This window comes from Megascapheus bottae, chromosome 18 (assembly GCF_031878675.1).
Source record: "Megascapheus bottae isolate mThoBot1 chromosome 18, mThoBot2.hap1, whole genome shotgun sequence".
Taxonomy (NCBI): Eukaryota; Metazoa; Chordata; class Mammalia; order Rodentia; family Geomyidae; genus Megascapheus; species Megascapheus bottae.
The window spans coordinates 48291903-48307983 of record NC_143526.1 but is presented as its reverse complement, the minus strand read 5'-3'; the positions used below and the strand labels follow the sequence as shown (position 1 = coordinate 48307983).

The 16081-nt window shown below is 62.4% G+C and overlaps 2 protein-coding genes across 2 annotated transcripts; one reads left to right on the top strand and one right to left on the bottom strand.

Moving 5' to 3' along the window:
- The first annotated feature begins 2588 nt into the window (after positions 1 to 2588).
- Positions 2589 to 3987, top strand: Sox18 (SRY-box transcription factor 18). Its single transcript, XM_090352910.1, has 2 exons — positions 2589 to 3027; positions 3166 to 3987. Exons 1-2 carry the CDS (start codon positions 2709 to 2711, stop codon positions 3960 to 3962), a joined length of 1116 nt encoding a protein of 371 aa, XP_090209036.1. The 5' UTR covers positions 2589 to 2708; the 3' UTR covers positions 3963 to 3987.
- A 7609-nt stretch (positions 3988 to 11596) lies between these two features.
- Positions 11597 to 15993, bottom strand: C18H20orf204 (chromosome 18 C20orf204 homolog). The gene is made up of 5 exons (XM_090352739.1): positions 15899 to 15993; positions 15746 to 15767; positions 12647 to 12913; positions 11939 to 12091; positions 11597 to 11812 (listed from the first exon to the last, which is right to left on the bottom strand). Exons 1-5 carry the CDS (start codon positions 15991 to 15993, stop codon positions 11597 to 11599), a joined length of 753 nt encoding a protein of 250 aa, XP_090208865.1.
- Between the last annotated feature and the right edge of the window lie 88 nt (positions 15994 to 16081).

Here is a 16081-nt window from a genome sequence, read left to right as displayed (position 1 = left end):
GAAAATTAGGTGGAAGGCCGAGAGCATGCACCAGACACTCAGGCCAGCCCCATGCTTACAGAAAGACTGCCTCTCTACTCTGCCTTTCTGGAGCCAGGGACATACAAAGGGCCCCTCCTTCCGGTAGGCAGCAGCTGACCTGGGCAGGGCCAGGCTGAAGTTGGGTTCTAGAAACAGAGGAATGCCTTAGGCTCATGAACTGCTCCTCCTTGCTCCCGTTTGGAACGGAATTAGGTTGCAGCTCACGGTGGCCAAAAAAGTCCTTGGGTGGTGGTGCCAAGGGCCATGCTGAGCCAGACTCCGGCCTTCAACCCAGGAGTCTCCACCTTCTCATGGGAGAATCCAGCTTGTCTGGCTCCCAAGGCCCCAGGCAGGCTCCAGATTCAGGTCCACCTCCCCAGGCAGGGAGACCAACAGACACAAACACAGATGCAGACCACACACACTCCCTCTCACTCCCTCCCTCTCCTCCCTCCCCCCCTCAGATGGCCCTCCCCAGCAGAGATGATCACACCCACACCAATTCTACACAGGCCTGGGGACCCAGCCAGGTTCAGGACCACCTCACTGGCTGACTACATTCTCCTTCCTCACTGCGGTCCCCCTATTCCACCTTCACCCCTGATAAGCAGTGTGTAGGGGAAGAGGGCCTGAGCCTGCAGAGGGGAGGAGCATCCGGGATGCTCCTTCCCAGCCTTACTTGCAGGACAGGACAGCTGGATACCTGAGCCCCACAGCTGGCTGAGAGGGGAGCACACCAGCTGCTGGTGGGGGAACAGGGAGTAATACAGGACACTGACAGCTACTGTGTTCAGAGTACTAAAATGGCTCTGGGTCTCTGAGGGACAGCTGAATACCAGGCCTCAGAGAACTTCCAATCTGCCTTAATGTGGGGAGAATCTGCTGCAAAGGGCCCTGGAAAACCCTTGAGGAGCCTCAGCAACCTTCACCTTAGACCAGCCACTGCCCAAGCTAAGCTTGGCTGTGGGGTGACTCCAGACTATACCCATAAGAGTATGGGGGTAGAGGTGGGCCCTGCCAAAGGATGGTAGAGGTTGGGAAAGATCAGAGCAGCTGTGGTCCTTTGTTTAGTTTGCAGTGCCGGGGACTGGGGATTGAATCCCAAACCTCATACATGCTAGGCACAGCTCCACTGAGCCACACTTTCAGTCCTCAGCTCTAGTCCCGTGAACTCATCCTTCAACCTAGGGTCTTCCCACAGCTTCCTACCCTCCCACTCCCCTCCCCAGCTGCCCAGTTCACCTACCCAGCTACACCTGGCCAAAGGCTGCAGGTACCAACAGTGGGGATGGATCCCTGAGCTTGTCCACACCGCTGCTGGTTCCTGATAAAAGACTAGACATTCCACCCCTTTCCACTGCAGCTTCCCTAGCACAGCAGCCCGGCTTCACGTCCTATGCATCAGGTTTAGGACCGAGGATGAGCCTAGGGCTATCTGGAGATCGCTGGTAAATCTGGCCACCTAGTGCAGGCCCAACACAACAATGTCCAGTGAGAAGGTGGGGACAGATGGGCCTCCTGTCACAACCCCCAAGCTCAGGGATCGCCAATGGGAGGGCAGGGGACAGAAACTGCCCCCAGGGGGGAAGCAGGACCCCCATGGGGACCCACTAGGAGGTCTGGACAGCCACCAGACACCACAGAGGCCTAGGGCCACTGACATCTGTGGCCTCAACCTGAGCTCCCAACTTTCACAGGGAGGGGGATCCTGGGTGGCAGGGAGAGACGGGTCTTGACTCTGCCTAGCTACCTCCAAGGAGACCGGAACACCTCCCTCCCTCCCTCCGCCAGTCCTGGGGCTTGAACTCAGGGCCTGGACACTGTCCCTGAGCTTCTTTTGTTCAAGGTCGGCCACTGTGGCCGCGGTGCACTTCTGGAGCGCTCCTCCGCCTCGAGGCCACGCTCCGGCCAGGCAGCACTGGCTTTTGGAGCCAGGACCCCTCCTGATGGCGCGAGTGCACGGGCTCCGGGCAAGCTGCGGAGCCAGGGCTCCCGTGGAGCTCCCGGAGGGAACCAGCTTACAGCGGCCCGGCAGGCGCCACCACCGCGGGGCCGGGGCCGGGGCCAGGGCGAGGCAGGTCGGGGCCAGGCTGGCCGGGGCCGGGGCCGGGGCCAGGGCGAGGCAGGTCGGGGCCAGGCGGGCCGGGGCTCCCTTTGCCTGCAGGATGGGGCCGGGCTCTGCCCGGAGGCGTCCCCACGGGCTCCAGGGAAGGGCTGGAGGCCATGCCTGTGAAGCTGGGGACCTCGAGCCGTCAAACACGCCGTGGCCTCCCAAGAACTGGGTCCAGAAACAAGTCTGTCCGCCCCGGACCGCTCGGGCCCTGCCCCCGCTCCTGGGTGGGGCGGCAGCTCGCACCCTGCCCGCACCGGGGGTCTCCCCTGCGGAGGCGGGCCGGGGAGGGGGCTCTGCGCGGGGAGGCCTGGCGGGATCCGGCCGGGGAAGAAAGGGAGCCGTGGGGGGGGCGCGCCCCGCCGCCCCGCCCCGCCGCCCCGGCCCGCCCCGCCGCGGATTGGCTCCGCGGCGCTATATCAGGGCGTCCGCGGAGGAGCGGACGCCGCGTCCCCACAGCCGCTTGCCAGGCACAGGCGAGCCTGCCCGCCCGACCCCGCAGCGCCCGGCCCCGCAACGCCCGCCGCCCTCCTCTGCGCTCCCGCGCCGCGTTCCGCCCGGGCCGCGCCCAGCTGGAATGCAGAGATCGCCGCCCGGCTACGGCGCACAGGACGACCCGCCCGCCCGCCGAGACTGTGCATGGGCCCCGGGACTCGGGGCCGCCGCTGAGCCCCGCGGCCTCCCCGCCGCGCCCGCCGCGCCCCCCAGCCCGCCGCGCAGCCCGGAGTCGGGACGCCATGGCCTCAGCCCGGCCGACGGCGGGGAGCGTCCGGCCGCCGACGAGTCGCGCATCCGGCGGCCCATGAACGCCTTCATGGTGTGGGCGAAGGACGAGCGCAAGCGACTGGCGCAGCAGAACCCGGACCTGCACAACGCCGTGCTGAGCAAGATGCTGGGTGAGCGAGCGGGGCGCGGGCCGGGGCGGGGCGGGCCGGGGCTGGGCCGCCCTCGACGGGGGCCGGGGCGGGGCGGGGCGCGGGCCGGGGCCGGGCCAACCTCGACGTGCTGACGGCCGTGTCCGCCTCCGCCCGCAGGCAAAGCGTGGAAGGAGCTGGGCGCCGCGGAGAAGCGGCCCTTCGTGGAGGAGGCCGAGCGGCTGCGCGTGCAGCACCTGCGCGACCACCCCAACTACAAGTACCGGCCCCGCCGCAAGAAGCAGGCGCGCAAGGCGCGGCGTCTGGAGCCCGGCCTGCTGCTCCCCGGCCTGGCGCGGCCGCGGCCGCCCGAGCCCTTCGCGGCGGCGCCCGGCGCCCGCGCCTTCCGGGAGCCGCCGCCGCCGCCGCTGGGCTCGGAGCTCGACGGCCTGGGGCTGCCCACGCCCGAGCGCTCGCCGCTGGACGGCCTGGAGCCGGGCGAGGCCGCCTTCTTCCCGCCGCCCGCGGCCCCCGAGGACTGCGCGCTGCGGGCGTTCCGGGCCCCCTACGCCCCCGAGCTGGCCCAGGACCCCGCCGCCGGCTACGGGGCGCCCCTGCCCGAGGCGCTCAGGACCGCGCCCGCGCCGCCGCTCGCCGGCTTCTACTACGGCGCCCTGGGGGCGCCGGGCCCCTACGCCAGCCCGCTGTCGCCGCCGCCCGAGGCCCCGCCGCCCGACGGCGCCGAGCCGCTGGGGCCTCCCGCCGACCTGTGGGCCGACGTGGACCTCGCCGAGTTCGACCAGTACCTCCACTGCGGCCGCACCCGCCCGGACGCCGCCGCCGCCGCGCTCCCCTACCACGTCGCGCTGGCCCGACGGGGCCCGCGGGCCATGTCGTGCCCGGAGGAGAGCAGCCTCATCTCCGCGCTCTCGGACGCCAGCAGCGCCGTCTACTACAGCGCCTGCATCTCCGGCTAGGGCGCGGCGCCGCGCTGCGCTGCGGCCCGGCTCCGGCTCCGCTCCGGCCCGGCTCCGCTCCGCCCTGGCCCGGCTCTGCGCGCCCGCGTTGCGCCCCCTCTGTCTGTCAGTCAGTCTGTCAGTCAGTCTGTCTGTCTGTCTCTTCCCCCCTAGCTCTCCCTTCTCCTGCCTCCATCTCCCATCTCCCTCCCTCTCTCCCTCCCTGGCTCTCCCCTCTCCTCCCTGTCTGTCTGTCTGTCTGTCTCTCCCTCCCTCCCTGGCTCTCCCCTCTCCTCCCTGTCTGTCTGTCCCTCCCTCCCTGGCTCTCCCCTCTCCTCCCTGTCTGTCTGTCTGTCCCTCCCTCCCTGGCTCTCCCCTCTCCTCCCTGTCTGTCTGTCTGTCTGTCCCTCCCTCCCTGGCTCTCCCCTCTCCTCCCTCCCTGTCTGTCTGTCTCCCCCCACCTCTCAGATGTTCCTTGTCCTCTGCTGCAGCCGCAGGCGCCCATGCCCCTGCCATCTTCTGGATTGCTGGAGCTCCGGGTGTGGACTTTCCGGGAGCCCTGGTCCAGGATCTGCTGGCCGTTCCGGCTGGGCTCACATTTATTGAAGCACCTAGTTCTTTTCTTGCGGTGTATTTTCTAGAACAAGGCTGTGTTTTTTTTATTTGGCCTTTTTTATATACGTAATACAATATATTTAATTTTTAATTAAACTTTTTCTTCCAAAGGTTTTTAGTGACCACCAGCATCCATGTAGCAAGGGCTTAAAAAAAAAAATGCAAGGAGTAGCAATGTTTGCTGTAAAGGAGTAGCCAGGAGCTGGATCCCCTCTGCTGGGGGCCACAATAAAACTGCCTTGGCCTTTCCTTCTCTGTACACCGTGTCTGTGGTTCCTCCTGCTGTCTGTCTCCCAGGAGCCCCAGTTTCTCTTCTTCCTAGTTGGAGCCGCTGACGGCATTACCCTCTTGCCCAGCCTGCAGTCCCTTCCAGTGACGTCCTAACTCACATGTATGAGGATCTTACCAAACCAAGTCCCCATGCCACCCATAACCAATACATTAGGGTTGCCTCTACAAAACTCCCTGCAAGCAGAGGCGCCTTCACCTGTGCAGGCCCACAGCACCCTGGGACCCTAGCAGGTGTTCTTACCCAGCCAGTCTCCCCCAAGATTACCTGTCCACTGTCTGCGGAGAGAGGGCCAGTGACCAGGGCAGGGGGCCCCAGACCTCTCATCTTGATCTCCCAAGTCCAGATCCCATCACACTGTCCCTGCCTAGGCTTCTAGATGGACTGGATCCCTTTTTCTAACCCACCTCCCTGGCCTTCCTAAGTCCTTTTCAAAGACCCCACACTGGACAAGCCCCTGGAACCAGGGAAGGCTGGATCAGTCATTTCCAGAAGTGTGCCCAACACAATACTCTCTGGGCCTAAATTGTCTCCTTAGCCAGAAGGATGGGAGAAACACGGGGTAAGATCCTACCCAGTACCCTTGCACCGGTGGCTAGCTGGTCCTGGAAGGTTGCCTTAGCCTGATCTCCCAAGTGCGGGGTGTGGCCAGCCTCGAGCTAGGTGTTTATGCATTCACGTATGTCTGCACTGGGAGCCCCCACTGCCCCGGCATGTGGAGAGGGGTTGCAGAGGTGTCACTGGCGCTGTACTTTGTGACAGGTGTCCCACCTTTGAAGCAGGATGTAATCACCTCTGTATACACCACAAGAAGCCCCTCACCTCCAATGGCAGGTGGGGAATGCTGCACCCAGGCTCCCCATAAGCTGCAGGGCCCTAAAACCAAGGCAGAGACAGAAGGGAACAGAAGCATGTTCCACACAGGAGTAGGAGGCAGGGTCTGGCCTGGCCTGCCTGAGCCCATGAGCATCCTTCAAGTGCCTGCCTGCTTAAGTGCACATCTTTGCACAGGCACCCAACACAGCGACGCCTTTGGACACACCCAGAAGTGCTGCCCAGACAGTGTAGACTGCCTGGAGCAGGCCAGGGTGCTCACACTATTCTGGGTTCCACCCCTTCACTCTCTTTAGAGGGCCCATCCTTCTAGACCAGCAGGGTGGGGGATCAAAGGGCACCTTGGGATGGCAGAAGATTCCCTCTGTGTGAGGCAGGGGCGGAGCAGGGTGCTCTGGAAGCCCGCCCTCCAGGTGTCAGTGAGAGGCCAGCTGATACTCAGCATCAGAGCCAGTCCCAGGAGCCAGGTCAGTCACTGTGGCAGGGCTGGCAGTGAGCAGTGCTGGGATGGGGGCTCAGTTACCCTGCCTGGGAAGCCATCCCTCAAGTCCAAGAACAGTCTCCCTTCCAGGCAGGAACTATGTCCCCATCCCTCTTGGCCCTGCTGGTCTCCTCCTTCCACCAGCTAGGGCTCTCCTGCCTGCTTGAGCCCCAGTCTGTACCTGGAGTGACCTAGGTGGGATACTGAAGCAAGGGGGACTGACAGCAAGTGCATGGACTCTTCATCTTGGACATGCTTAGGGACTCTAACACAGCACGACTCCAGAGACAATGCTGTGTCCAGGCCATGCTAGGACAGGCAGAGAGGATCTGTGTGTATATAAAACCTCAGGGCTGGGAATGGCTTAGTGGTAGACCGTTTGCCTAGCATGCATGAAATCCAGGTTCCACTCCTCTGTACCACATAAACAGAAGAAGAAAAAAAAAGAAAGAAAGAAAGCCGACAGTGGCACTGTGAAAGCCAGGTGAGGTGGCTCACGTCTGTAATCCTAGCTATTCAGGAGGCTGAGATCTGAGGATTGTGGTTCAAAGCCAGCCTGGGCACTAAATACTGTGAGACTTATTTCCCAATTAACTACCAGAAAACTGGAAGTGGCGCTATAGCTCAAGGGATAGGGTGGTAGCCTTGAGCTGAAGAGCTGAGGGACAGTGCTCAGGCCGAGTTCAAGTTCCACGATGACGACCACCACCACCAACAAAGTGCCATGTTGACTCAAGTGGGACAGTGCCCAGGCCCTGTGTTCCAGCCCCAGGACTGGCAAGTAAATAAATAAGTAAACAAATAAAACCTGAGCCTCCACCTTAGAAGGACCTACTGAAAGACTGACTGGACATGCTATAGGAACCCCAGCTACTTAATTTACATTTGCTTTTGCCATTCCCCAGGGATCTGCCCCAACTCTGACCTTACACCAAACTAGGTTCTCACCAGCCTCTGCCATGGCACTTTGGAGAGGGCTTCTAGGAAGCACACAAAGTTCTAGGTGCACAACTCTGGTTATTGGAATATTCACAGGCATGGGGAATACTACTCTATGAAATTTGGAGAATTTTTTCCCATCATCTCCATAAACAATCTGCTATTATTCCTTCGTACCTACTCATTGTCCCTAGAAAGCACGAAGGTAGCTGGGTACCAGCTGTACCTGTAAGATTACACCTGTAATCTTAGCTACTCAGGAGGCTAAGTTCTGAGGATCTTAGTTTGAAGCCAGAATGAGCAGGAAGTCTGAGACTCCAAAAATGGATTTGTGGCTCAAGTGGTAGAGCATTAGCCTTGAACACAAAAGCTCAGGGACAGTGCTAGGTCCTGAGTTCAAGCCCCAGAACCAACACATAACCCTTATATTAGAGCCGCTAAAAAAACAAACAAAACAAAAAACAGGTCTAAGTAGAAGTGCCAACCCCAACCTCAAACAGGTCTGTGGATCTAAGGCTCTGCGGGGTCACACACTTCCCTGCCCCAGGCTGTGGGGTCTCCAGACAGGAGGGGCATCTGAAAGGCCCCAGCTCTTCCCTTCCCGCCAGCGGGCTCCCGCCCCTCCTCTCCACTCTCCTTCCCATCCCCCTCTCAGTAGCCCCTTTCTGGAGACCTGACCACTATCTGAGGACCCCCTGTCGCCACCCTGCCCCTCAACCCCACCCAGCGTCCCCTGGCCCCAGACCCCCGGACCCCCAGGACCTCACCCTCTCTCCCACGCCCCAGCACAGCCAGGAGAAAACAGGAAGCGCCGGTCACAGCGTCACCGCAGCCCTGGGGAGCTCAGGAAGCTGCTTATCTCCAGGGGCAGCCCTGACCCCTGGCCTCACGCCGGGCAGGGGGTGCCGGACCAGGGACTGGGCCTGCTCACCTGGCGGGGAGCCCTGGCCACTCTTGGGTGCCGCCTGGGACATGGCTACCACAACTGGGCTACACAGTCCTGAGCTCAGGCTACACCAGTGTGTCCCCCTCCCAGATCAGTGGGCCCCCACAGCAGCGAGTCCCTGCATCAGGGAGCACTCCAGATCACTGTGAGGCCCCGCTCCAGGAGCAGAGTTCGGTTAGCACTGCAGGTAGACCAGGAGCCAGGACCCAGGGTGCCCCACATTCCCAGCCACACACCCACAACCAGGGCCTGACCTCCCCACTTCCCCCAAAACAAGGCTCACTTCCTACAGCAGGTGCCACATCCCTGTGGTTCTTCCGATTTTAGTGGCTATGGGTGGAGGGGTGATTGGGGCTTTCCTTGCGGGGGGGGGGGGGAGGGGGGAGCAGAACAGGGGCTGACCCTGGATCTTCCCCAGAGTCCTGAAGGTCTCTGGATGGGACAATGAGCCACAGCACCTGGCTTCCCTGCGCCTCCTGGGGTAGAGGGCCTTGTTTGCTTCAGCGGGAACGGGGGACCTCCTCGCACACCTGCAAGTCTCCAGACCCCACCCCCACTCACTCAAATGCAAGGGCAAAATGTCCACAAGGCCAAACACCTTCCGTGGCAGGTGTTTCCTCCTCTTCCTCTCTGTTCAGGGTGCTACCCAGCTCTAGGCATGCAGCCAAGCTCTCTGCAGCCTCCTGCTCAGCTGCGGCTCCATGCAGATGTGTCATTCCTCCCACGGCTTCACTTGCTCAGCTCAGTGGCACTCTTGGGCTTGGGTGCTGTGCTGGGTGGTGGGCTGGGATCACAGCAGGGAGCACACAACTGGGCAAAGGTCGGCTGGCCAATTCCAGATGTTCCTTCAAAGGTTCTGGATTGGGAGACAGTGGAACCGAAGCTCAATTCAAACCCTACCAGACTCCTCCTCCAGGCACTGTGCATGGGTCCTGGCTCTTCGACTACAGGGAATTACATTGCCCTGGCCAGTGCACTGGGACCCTGTCTTCCAATCTCCCACAGTCCCTTCTGGGCCACAGCCAACATCCTCCTGTATAAGGCAAGGTAATACCATGTCATGGGCCTAGCCCTATAACTGAGTCTGTGTCTTCAAAGGCCAGTTCCAGGCAGCAAAACATCTGTTGTGTGGCTCCTGTTGTGTCCTGTGCCAGGGGAAGATGGGGAAGACATACTTTGTCCTCCCAAACTCCAAAGGGCCCCTGGATACTCCACTGAACACTGCAGCTGAGCCCATGAAGCCCAGTGTCTCAGGGTCTAAGCATAAGTAGCTTCCAACTTCTTCCTGTCTCTGTCTCATTTTTGCAGCTCTGAGGCCATGGTGGGATCCCGGGGCTTCTCCCTGCTGTGTTCACAGGGGATCCCGGGGCTTCTCCCTGCTGTGTTCACAGGGGATCCCGGGGCTTCTCCCTGCTGTGTTCACAGGGGATCCCGGGGCTTCGCCCTGCTGTGTTCACCGTGGGATCCCGTGGCTTCGCCCTGCTGTGCTCACAGGGGATCCCGGGGCTTCTCCCTGCTGTGTTCACAGGGGATCCCGTGGCTTCGCCCTGCTGTGTTCACAGGGGATCCCGTGGCTTCGCCCTGCTGTGTTCACAGGGGATCCCGTGGCTTCGCCCTGCTGTGTTCACAGGGGATCCCGGGGCTTCGCCCTGCTGTGCTCACAGGGGATCCCGGGGCTTCTCCCTGCTGTGCTCACAGGGGATCCCGGGGCTTCTCCCTGCTGTGTTCACAGGGGATCCCATGGCTTCTCCCTGCTGTGTTCACAGGTGATCCCGGGGCTTCTCCCTGCTGTGTTCACAGGGGATCCCGGGGCTTCGCCCTGCTGTGTTCACCGTGGGATCCCGTGGCTTCGCCCTGCTGTGTTCACAGGGGATCCCGGGGCTTCTCCCTGCTGTGCTCACAGGGGATCCCGGGGCTTCGCCCTGCTGTGCTCACAGGGGATCCCGGGGCTTCTCCCTGCTGTGCTCACAGGGGATCCCGGGGCTTCTCCCTGCTGTGCTCACAGGGGATCCCGGGGCTTCTCCCTGCTGTGTTCACAGGGGATCCCGGGGCTTCGCCCTGCTGTGTTCACCGTGGGATCCCGTGGCTTCGCCCTGCTGTGTTCACAGGGGATCCCGTGGCTTCTCCCTGCTGTGTTCACAGGGGATCCCGGGGCTTCTCCCTGCTGTGTTCACAGGGGATCCCGGGGCTTCTCCCTGCTGTGTTCACAGGGGATCCCGTGGCTTCTCCCTGCTGTGTTCACAGGGGATCCCGTGGCTTCTCCCTGCTGTGTTCACAGGGGATCCCGGGGCTTCTCCCTGCTGTGTTCACAGGGGATCCCGGGGCTTCTCCCTGCTGTGTTCACAGGGGATCCCGGGGCTTCTCCCTGCTGTGTTCACAGGGGATCCCGGGGCTTCTCCCTGCTGTGTTCACAGGGGATCCCGGGGCTTCTCCCTGCTGTGTTCACAGGGGATCCCGGGGCTTCTCCCTGCTGTGTTCACAGGGGATCCCGTGGCTTCTCCCTGCTGTGTTCACAGGGGATCCCGTGGCTTCGCCCTGCTGTGTTCACCGTGGGATCCCGCCCAGTATCTCCTACACCTTCCATTCCCTCCCTGCTTAGATACTTGTTGATGCCCCAGCAGAGTCCAGGGCTTCTAACCACCATCTACTTCACCATTGGTATTTCCCAGTACAAGATGGTCACATGCCTTTAAGGTAGGACCATGGGAATCACCCAGCATGCCCAACCACACTGGGCCAGAGGATCTCTACCAGCGCTAACACCCCTCCCTTCATATCGTCTATGGTTGTGCTCAGAAGTGACCTGGACAGCTCTCAGGAGTGTGAATGTCCACTGGAGTCCAGGAGGCTCGGGAGTGGAGGCCGCCACCACCCCTGGGGCCCAGCGCCCGCCCTAGCTCCAAGAGGGCAGGTGAGGCAGGTGTGGTGGTTCCAGGTGGGCTTGGGGCCTCCTTCCCTAGGAGCCAGGGGGGCAAGCAGGGAGGAGGGATCAGGGAGGAGGGATCAAGGAGGAGGGAGCAGGGAGGAGGGAGGAGGGAGGAGGGAGCAGGGATCAGGGAGGAGGGAGCAGGGAGTAGGGAGGAGGGAGCAGGGAGGAGGGAGCAGGGAGGAGGGAGCAGGGAGGAGGGATCAGGGAGGAGGGAGGAGGGAGCAGGGATCAGGGAGGAGGGATCAGGGAGGAGGGATCACGGAGGAGGGAGAATGGAGCAGGGATCAGGGAGGAGGGAGCAGGGAGGAGGGATCAGGGAGGAGGGAGAATGGAGCAGGGAGCAGGGAGGAGGGATCAGGGAGGAGGGACCAGGGAGCAGGGAGGAGGGAGCAGGGAGGAGGGACCGGGGAGCAGGGAAATGACCCCGCGGGGCGCAGGCCGGCGGCCCAGCCGGCTTCCCCTCGGCCGTTTCCTTTATCCGGTTGTTTTGCGCTGACTGCGCCGGGCTTCGCAGGGCTTCGCCGTCCCCTGCACGTCCGGAGGGGGCCGGCCGGACGCCCGGCGCGGCCCGCGGGGACCCCAGGGCCCGTCCCGCGCGCGCCCCCTGCCGCCGAGCCGCGGTTCAGGGGCCCCCGGGGAGGGGGCCGCGGCGAGCCGGGCGCGGGAGATGGGCACGGTCGTGGGGCCCCGGGCGCCCGGGCCCGGCGGCGCCCAGCGCGAAGAGCTGGTTCCAGCAGGTGGCGACCGCGCCCAGGGCGCGCACCAGGAGCCGCCGCCGCCGCCAATGCCGATGTCCACGCCAACTCCGGGCCGGGGCCGGGGCCGGGCGCCGCCGCCTCTGCGGGCAGGCACGGCGGTCAGCGGGCGCCCCTGCTTCCCCCCCCCCCCGCCCCGAGCCGCCCCCGCTCCCCGCCCGGAAGGAGGCCACAGCCCCCAGCCCAGCAGCGGCACCCGGGATCCGCACCTGGAGCGACGCCCAGCAGTGGCGGCGCATGGCCGCCTCGGTTCTCACGGCCACCGTCCACGCGGCTTTCTCCAAGGCGCCCTGGCGGCCTCCGGCCGCTGCCCCGCGCAGGGTCCCCACCAGAGCCTGCATGGACCGCAGGACAGCGCGCTCCTGGGGGGGGGAAGCGCAGGTGCGGGGACCCGAAAAGAGGCCCTGGGGAAAGAGGGGGGCCATGCTGGGCACGGGGGTGGGGGGCAGGGGGGCAGGGAGCAGGGGGCAGGGGTGGTGGGGGCAGGGGGGCAGGGAGGCAGGGGGCAGGGGTGGCGGGGGCAGGCAGGGGTCAGGGGTGGCAGGGGGCAGGGGGTCAGGGGGCAGGGGTGGCGGGGGCAGGGGGATCAGGGGGCAGAGGGGCAGGGGGAGCAGGGGACAGGGGTAGCGGGGGGCAGGGAGGCAGAGGGGGCAGGGGTGGCGGGGGCGGGGGGCAAGGAGGCAGGGGGTCAGGGGTCAGGGGTGGTGGGGGCAGGGAGGCAGGGGGCAGGGGTGGTGGGGGCAGGGGGCAGGGAGGTCAGGGGGCAGGGGAGACGGGAGCAGGGGGCAGGGAGGCGGGGGCAGGGGGCAGGGGAGGCGGGGGCAGGGGGTCAGGGGGCAGGGGAGGCGGGGCAGGAGGCAGGGGGGCAGGGGGCAGGGGGCAGAGGTGGCAGGGGTAGGGGCCCACTTTCTCTATACCTTCTGGGCACCACAGGCCGCCCCTGGTGGTGGTCGCAGGCCTCTCTGGCCCGGAGGGTGGTGTCTGGAGCCTGGCCTTGGACGTGGGGCCCTCAGTGCGGGGAACCGCAGCTGCAAGGCCGCCTGCAAGTCTTGGAAGATGATGGTGCGGTAGTGGTGCATCATGTCGGGGAGGCTGCAGGAGGCAGGCCCGGCCCGGCCCCGCGTGGTCCTCAGCAGCACCAGCGGCAGCAGCAGCAGCACACAGAGAGCAGCTTTGGGGGACACCTAGAGGGAGCAACAAGTCAGGGGAGCTCCAGGGCTCCCAGGGGCACTGTCCCCATCGGGGAGCCAGAGTTGATGGAAAAGAGATTCAACAACGGTTCTAGGAAAGGGTTAGAATAAATGTTTGCTCCCCCTCCCTTTTTGGTAGGTTGTGAGACTTGAACTCTGGGCCTGGGCGATGTCCCTGAGCTCTTCAGCTCAAGGCTACCTACCACTCTACCCCTTGAGCCACAGCATCACTTTCCGGTTTTCTAGTGGTTAATTGGAGATAAGAGTCTCACAGACTTTAGTGCCCAGGCTGGCTTTGAGCCTTGAGCCTCAGATCTCAGCCTCCTGAGTAGCTAGGATTATGTTTGCTTGTTTTTGAAAAGCAGAGATGGTAAGTCTGTGAACTAGATATAGCACCAGGTTCTGCTGCGGAATTTGTGGGGTGTATATTGAGGGGCCATGTCATTGAGCTCTGAAGGACCAGACAGGGACACAGGAGACAAGTCCAGAACAGGGACTTGCTGCTGTGACGAATATGGGAGGGAGGCAGGCAAGTGATGGAGGACCCACAAGTCTGGAGGCCTGGCTGCTAGGGAGGAAGAGACTCAGAGAGAAAAGTCCATGAGAGTCTATCCCTGCAAAATGCTGGACTGGAGGCATGTCTCAAGTAGTAGAGCACCTGTTGTGAGTATGTACATAGATAGAGCTCAAAGCTGAGTTCAGGCTTTGCACAGGCACACACACACACACACACACACACACACACACACACACAGAGGGGCCCACCTGGCTTTGCACAGCAGAAGTGAGCTTATTCTGGTGTGGACAGGATAGAGTTGTAGGAAGTGAGCTCATGCCCAGACTCATACTTGCCAGCTGTAGCCCCAACACATGCAATACAATTTCCTCTTGCGAATCTCTGGGTGGCCTCTGGATAGGAGGAGCCTGTGCTGCTTTCCTCACAGGAACTGAGGCCAGAACTGCTCAGCTCTTGGAGGCTTAGAAACCCCTACTTCCTATCAATGACTGCACAACCAGCTCAGAAATCCAATATGAACAAAAGAACTCAGAACCCGAAATCATACCCCACACTGGAAGAGAAGGCTAGGAAAGAGGTAGCAGGGGAAAAAGGACTACATCCTACCCCACATGCAGGCCTCATCTTGCTCAGAATGGAAGGGACTGCCTGGGGGTAGGAAGACAGCTAGGTTCATCCCCTAGATTCATCCACTCAAAGGGGGACAATCTCCAAACCTGTCCCAGGCCTCCAGGCTGGAGTCAGGCAGCCAACTCAAGCTGAAAAAATCAATCATGTGAACCCAAGGAGATGACAGGATAGGACTCTATTCAGCTTCCCAGCCCTGGCAGGGGAGTCTGAGCGCCTCTCAAACCTCCCCTGAGAGCTGAGTGAGGCCTCCTAGCTGAGACAAAGAGAAAACAGTTTACTGTGGCCCCTTCTTGGGACTTACTGGATGTTCTAAGAATTGCATATGGCCTCTCGGCTTGCTGCCAAAAGAGGTTACACTAAGAAGAGTCTGCTGAACTAAGTCAATGGGAGCTGCTGGAGAAACATCCCACACCTCTGCGCCCCATGTCAGGTGGGTTGGCTCCCAGATACACCCCTTCAGCCTGTCCAAAACTCAGGCTTAGCACAGAGTGGGAGGGAAGTGTTAGGAATGCCAGGCTTGTCTCAGTGCAGTGAATCACAGGAAGCAGCAAAGTTTCCAAGAGGCACAGAAGCAGCAGCATTCCCTGGGCTGTGCCTGCTCCCAGCCCCTCCACCCAAGATAGCTACTGCTCACCAGGGCCTCTCCAAAGCCCCCTACTCCCCCCACTGCTCACCAGGGCCTCTCCAAAGCCCCCCTACTCCCCCCACTGCTCATCAGGGCCTCTCCAAAGCCCCCTACTCCCCCCACTGCTCACCAGGACCTCTCCAAAGCCCCCCTACTCCCCCCACTGCTCACCAGGGCCTCTCCAAAGCCCCCCTACTCCCCCCACTGCTCACCAGGACCTCTCCAAAGCCCCCCTACTCCCCCCACTGCTCACCAGGGCCTCTCCAAAGCCCCCCTACTCCCCCCACTGCTCACCAGGACCTCTCCAAAGCCCCCCTACTCCCCCCACTGCTCACCAGGACCTCTCCAAAGCCCCCCTACTCCCCCCACTGCTCACCAGGACCTCTCCAAAGCCCCCCTACTCCCCCCACTGCTCACCAGGACCTCTCCAAAGCCCCCCTACTCCCCCCACTGCTCACCAGGACCTCTCCAAAGCCCCCTACTCCCCCCACTGCTCACCAGGACCACTCCAAAGCCCCCCTACTCCCCCCACTGCTCACCAGGACCTCTCCAAAGCCCCCCTACTCCCCCCCACTGCTCACCAGGGCCTCTCCAAAACCCCTACCCCACCCACTGCTCACCAGGACCTCTCCAAAACCCCTACCCCACCCACTGCTCACCAGGAACCTCTCCAAAGCCCCCCACCTCTCACCAGGGGTCTCTCCAAAGCCTCTTCAAGGCCCCCCCTCCCTTGGCTGCTCACCATAGGACTTTCACAGAGCTAGTCCTCCTTCACAACCACCTGCAGGTCGGGAACATGGCCTGAGATTCACTGGCCTACATGTACAGGGCAGTGGCAATCGGCTACACCAATGTGCCCACACCAGGTCCACACTAACCAATGGGGCCACCTTGGAGAGGGATAAGGGGTAGGCGGAAGAGGCTTTTGAAGCTGTCTCCCCTAGCAAAGGGGGGCGGGAAAAAGGAAGGAGAGGCCAGCAATCCAGTCCTGCTCCCTCCCCCTCTCCACCCTCTAATCACTCCAATTAACCTGACCCTGAAGCCCAGCACTTGCCTGTAGCGGCAGATCCATGCAGCTGCAGAACCCAGATTGAATGTCAGTCAGGAAAACTGCCGCCAAGGGGCAGGAGTGGCTGGGTGGGCATGCAGGGTTTAGCAGAGACCAGCCAGGGCAGCCAGCCTTCTTAAGACAGAAGCAAGACTTTGCCCCTTGCCCAAAATCACGGTCCCCACACTGGGTCCTGCCCTTGTGTCCGGGCTCCCTGCTGCTGAGCTGAGGGGGCTTCCACCATGGGAAGCCATGGTCCCCAGAGTACTGCTCTGCTCCAAAAGGTTGAGCAGCCTCTGGGGTACCAGCCCTCAGCTGGGGGAGAGTTTACATGTGCTCTCA